Raw genomic sequence first — 5,384 nt, 5'->3', positions numbered from 1 at the left:
TACCTTGAGGTAAAACCTTCCATTGATAACGTGATGTGGGGTGAGAGTGGTTAGCCACAGGAAGCGTAAATGCAAAAAGCAAGCGATCAGTTTGAGAGAGAGGAATGGAAAAGAAAGCATCCTTGAGATCAATGACAGCCAATTTAAAATTCCTCGGTACAAGGTTAGGATTTGGTAGCCCAGACTGTAAGGATCCCATGGGCCGAATGACCTTGTTCACAATTCTAAGATCTTGTAGGAATCGCCAGCGGCCACTTTTCTTTTTAATTACAAATACAGGGGTGTTATAGGGACTATTAGAGGGTTCCAACCGCCCCAAGGTAAGTTGTTCCTGGATTAATTCCCTAAGGGCAGCTAATTTCTCCGTTGGAAGCGGCCATTGATCAGCCCAAACAGGGGTGGGGTCAAGCAATTGCAAAGAGAGAAGAGGGTCCGGCATAACTAGTCAAAGGAGAGGAAGGCGTTAAACTGAGAGAGGAGGTCACGTCCCCAAAGATTAACATGCAAGGGCAACACAGCAGGGCGAATACGTGCCTTGATCTTTGAGGAAGGGGTAGTGACCTCAATCCAAGCAGTACTGGTCTGAGCGGTCTGAACACCTCCAACCCCTTTAACGGCAGGTGAAGATTGCAGTGGCCACTTGGCGGGCCAATGAGAAAGTTGAATGACAGTGATGTCAGCCCCGGTATCTAAAATACCAGAAAAGGGAACACCATTTAGATGGAAGACCAAAAAGGGCTTTGCAGAAGAGACAGGAGAAGAGTAAAGCACATCTTTCCACGGAATCTCTGCATGGGGGGAAAGTTCATCATACTTAGGGATATCTATTTCCAATGGAACGGGAATAACAATAGCAGCATCAGATCCCTTTTGTATGGTGAGGGGATTGTCGGGGATGCAAACAAGAGCCAAGGAGTCCATTTCATGGGCAGATAAAAGAAAAGGTGAGGCGAGCACCCCTTGCGAGATAAGATCTCGGTGGGGGTACAACATTAAGGGTGCTGAAGGAGGCAGCTTAAGACTTGTAACATTGAGAGGGAGAAAATAAACAAGACCGGGTGTTAACATGGGAACAGTTTCAGAAGCCTGCACAATGAGGGATTGCAAAATGGTGGTGGACTTTGCGGCACAAGGGTCAATCACCCCTATCGGAGATGTAAAAATGCCAATAGGCTGGCCATCCCCTGGACGATCCACACCCAGATGAATAGGGTCATTCTCAGGAGGTAAGGAAAGGGCAAAATGGGAGGTGGCCTTGAAAGCGGGGCTAGCCACCCGCCCCAGTTCTAGTTTCCCGACTGGGAATTAGAATAAGGCGTGGCAGGAGCCGAGTTGGGGTTGGGGTTGCGGCCGGGGCGGCATTCCCGAGCCCAATGACCCATATGACCGCACCTTGGACAGGGTGTTTTGGGGCGAGTGCCCGCGGTCTGTGTGGCAGCGCCCCCGCCGGGGGCGCGGCACTGGCTGCGAAAATGGCCAGGCTTGCCGCAATTGAAACAATTGCCAAAACGGGGCTTGACACCCCCCGCATGCAAGGTGGAGAGGGCGGTGGCCATGAGTTCGGCTTGATAGGTGAGAGACCCTACGCGGGCAGCCTTTTGGAGGAAATCAGCCAAGGTCTTAGAGGAGTCACCATGGAGGGGTTCAAGAACCTTGCGACAGTCCTCATTGGCATTCTCAAACGCTAAGTGCATCAAAATCTCCTGAAGCGCCTCAGAGTTATTAATGTCACGTTTGAGAGCCTTCTGGAGACGTTCGATGAAGGCATCGTAGGGCTCAGCGGGGCCTTGGCGAATGGTAGTAAAAGAGGAGGCTGATTTGGAGGATGGGTCATCAAGCTTAGAAAAGGCATGAAGAGCACATTCACTAATCAGGTCAAGACCAGCCACAGGAGTGGTAACTTGCCGTGCCTGTGTGGCAAATGCGTCTACCCCTTTTAATTGGGCGGCTGTATATTGAGGAAATTGTGCACTTTTTAGTACGCATTGCTGGTCGTACAAGGAATGCCAAACAACAAATTGAGTGGATGTTAAGATACATTTGGCGATGGTAACCCAATCACAGGGGAGAAGGTGATAAGTCTGACTAAGGTTCTCAAGGACAGATTGAAAATAAGAGGATGTAATGCCACTTTGAGACACAGCATATCTGAGATTTTTCAGCACTCTAAAAGGGAGGGCTTCATAGACAGGAGCAGCGCCCATTATGTCAACGGGAAAAGCAGAAAGAAGTTCCAGATCATCTGGAGTAAGAGAAGGATCGGCTCGGGCAGAAGCCAAACCACGAGCCACAGCACTGCCAGCTATGGTGGGGAGAGAGAGAGAGGAAGCAAAATAAACGCCGGCAGGATCAGAAGAAGGAGGGGGAGGTGATGTGAGCGAGATGTCAGAAACAGAAGGAGAGGGAGGGGGGGAAACAGAGGGAGAGGAGACAGACGGGGCAAAACTTGAAGGGCGATCTAAATAAGGAGGTGGGGGAGTAAGATCAGGGGGTTCTATGGGAAAAACAGGAGAAGGATCAGAATAATGGAGTCTAAGAGCAGCAAGTATGACCTTCCAAGTCAGGAGCATCGGAGTAGGAGCACGAGGTTCCTGATGGAGATAGGTGCCTATTTTCACCCATGGTCCAGGTTTAAGGGAACCATGGTGAGGATAGGAGGGGCAGTTTTGCCAAATGTGTATTAACAGTTGGCGTAATTCAGATTTGGTAGGAAAGACAAATTTCTTTTTTAATTGACTTTTAGAAGCTCTGAGAATCTGGCCAAGTTCTTTAACATGAGCTACCTGCTCCTTGGACAGATCCGCCCCCATACTTACGAAAGATCAGTCGTTTCCACGAACGACGACGAGTGCGCGGGTAAGCGATGGGGTCTCAGGCACGCAGCGGCGAGACTGCGTCGGTCCGGCGGAAAAAATCACGTCGGGGGTCACCACTTGTTAGTGCCTCAGTCCGTCCCTGGAAACGGCTTCTCCAGGGCGGCACCTGGGCACAACAATATCACGTGGGGTCACCCACGAAGCTAATCCTAGAAAGAACTTGAGGGCACGATCTCTCTGGGTGAATGACAACTTTATTATGTAGCGAAGCTGAATATATAAACTTTCATACGCAAATTAGGTTTTCAAACATTGCAAATGTCATTGGTTACAAATTATGCATCTGGACCAATAATAGAATTGATAACTGCGCGCTTCCTAAGTTTTTATGTGTGTGCCCTAGTTTAGCTGTTTTCCAAGCAAGTACAAAACAAGCAAATTCTACAGGTATCAAGAACAATTTGTGGTCGGCTATATCCGTCCTGTGCGGCTAGATGTGCAGACTTTGCAAGTCCTATCTAGCTACCTGTTTAAACCATTTCCTATAGAAAATTTTGCTGCTAGTTACGGCCTAGCAAAAAGGCCTGCTAACAGACAATGAAGGCATGAAAGAAAAGACATTCTCAGAGCATGAAAGAAAAGACATTCTCAGAGCATGAAAGAAAAGACATTCTCAGAGCATAGCAACACTTAATGTCGCTCTCTCTTCCACCCAACATGTGGACTAGCACTTGCAATTTCCTGCCAGTCTCCCCACTCATTTTCATTGTGGGAAACCAGCAAGAAGTTGTTTTGCCTAATGACCATAAGATTCACTTGATGATAGCAACAAGGATTGTGGGGTATGCTGAAGTTAAGTGATATAGTCATGGGGTTTTTTTTGTCCCAATTACTGTCAAAAGTTGACAGTACCTATATGTAGGCCTAAATTATATTTTATTTAAATAGCTCTTTCTTTTCTTAAATAGTAAGGGAGTAGGCAATAGCAATGAGACAAAGATTATTGCTATTTTTTTGAATTTTTTAAAAAAAAGTAGTAAAAAAGTGTTCTATTTAACAAATTTTCCCTCTATTTTGGAAAGTGCTATTTTCTAAATAACATTATTTTCTTCATCATCACTCCAAAGGAATCAAGATAATTCATGTCATACTTCTTTGATTTAGGAACAGGAACAAGGGAAGAAAACTTACAAACTGCATGAGGATTATCCTGAGGCAGAATTTTTCTCAGTTTACATGAGTATCCCAAGTATAATATCTAGGTTTCTTTGAAAATTATTATTTATTTATTTGATTTTTAGAACATTCTGACTCGTGAAAAGCACCAGTCGGTTTATAATTGGATTTTTGTTATTGTCATTGTTCTTTCACTTGGAAAAAAAAAGGCAGTAGCATATTAAAACTCACAACAGCGAGATAATATTTCAATAATATTTTCATTACCCCATAGTAGGGAACATCATCAATGCTTTTAAGGAGTGGGGAATAACACTATTATACCTCAAGAACATCTCAGAAACCACCAACAGGCTACTACAACCACATGGAATCAATGCAGCACACAAACTAAACCCCTCCATAACATCCTAAGTAAACCCAGCAACCCAGAAGAAAAAAACAGGAGTCATCTATAACAGACAGTGTAATGACTGTAGCAGTCACTATGTGGGGCAAACAGGTAGAAGGCTGACAAAATGCATCCATGAACACCAACTGACAGAAGACATGATGAAAATTCTTTAATTTCATTCTTTCACAATATATGGACAGGCTTGACCATAATTTCAATTGAAAAACAGTGACGAACCTAGACCAAGCTAAGTCCAAAAATGCTAAGGAATTTCTAGAAGCCTGACACTCTGACAAATTAGCCATCAATACATACATAGACATAAACAATATATACACACCAGGTAAAAGAGATAATCAACAAGCCAAAAAGGGAACCAAAAGACCAAAAAATCTCCCCACCAATATTTAGCACCCAGATGGGCATAGATTAATTCCAAGATTAACATCAGATCAACAATCAAGTAAACAAAAGCCCAATCAAGGAACTTCCAAACAAGCAAACAGTAAATAGCCCAACCAAAGAATCTCTAAGACCACCCAACAAACACTGATAAGCAGTGATGGGCTGCTGCCGGTTCAGACTGGTTCAGGCGAATTGGTAGTTCCAGTGAGCAGTTGGCCCCTCCAACCTCCAGTGTCCTATCCTGTCCTATGTACTTCGCCTATTTTACTCACCAACACCTCAGTTGAAGGTAAGTTTTAGAGCTTAAAATGGGCAGTTAGTGCACACTCACCGAACCAGTTGTTAAACCGGTTGCAGCCCACCACAGCTGATAGGGCAAGTCATTAGAATATAAACTGAGAGCAAATCACAGTCATTACTAGCAGTGATGATCTTATCTAGTTTGGGTAATAAAACATCTGCAAGAAAACCAGTGGTGGGTTTTAACATTTTTTAGAACCTCTTCTGTAGGTGTGGCCTGCTTTGTGGGAGTGGCTTGCCAGCCATGTGACCGGGTGGGAGTGGCTTGCCAGCATGTGACTGGGTGGGCGTGG

General features: G+C 45.0%; 1 protein-coding gene across 1 annotated transcript; it reads right to left on the bottom strand.

Annotated features, from left to right (window-relative positions):
* Nucleotides 1-1,286: 1,286 nt before the first annotated feature.
* LOC148043829 (endogenous retrovirus group K member 9 Gag polyprotein-like) lies at nt 1,287-2,204 on the bottom strand. The gene has a single exon (XM_087723936.1). The coding sequence runs from the start codon at nt 2,202-2,204 to the stop codon at nt 1,287-1,289; it is 918 nt and encodes a 305-aa protein (XP_087580062.1).
* Between the last annotated feature and the right edge of the window lie 3,180 nt (nt 2,205-5,384).

The sequence above is a fragment of the Thamnophis sirtalis genome, unplaced genomic scaffold (genome assembly GCF_051295495.1).
Source record: "Thamnophis sirtalis isolate CommonGarterSnake01/CBP01778 unplaced genomic scaffold, rThaSir2_p1.2 scaffold_10, whole genome shotgun sequence".
Taxonomy (NCBI): domain Eukaryota; kingdom Metazoa; phylum Chordata; class Lepidosauria; order Squamata; family Natricidae; genus Thamnophis; species Thamnophis sirtalis.
The sequence above is the reverse complement of the archived record's forward strand: the minus strand, read 5'-3'. Positions and strand labels throughout refer to the sequence as shown.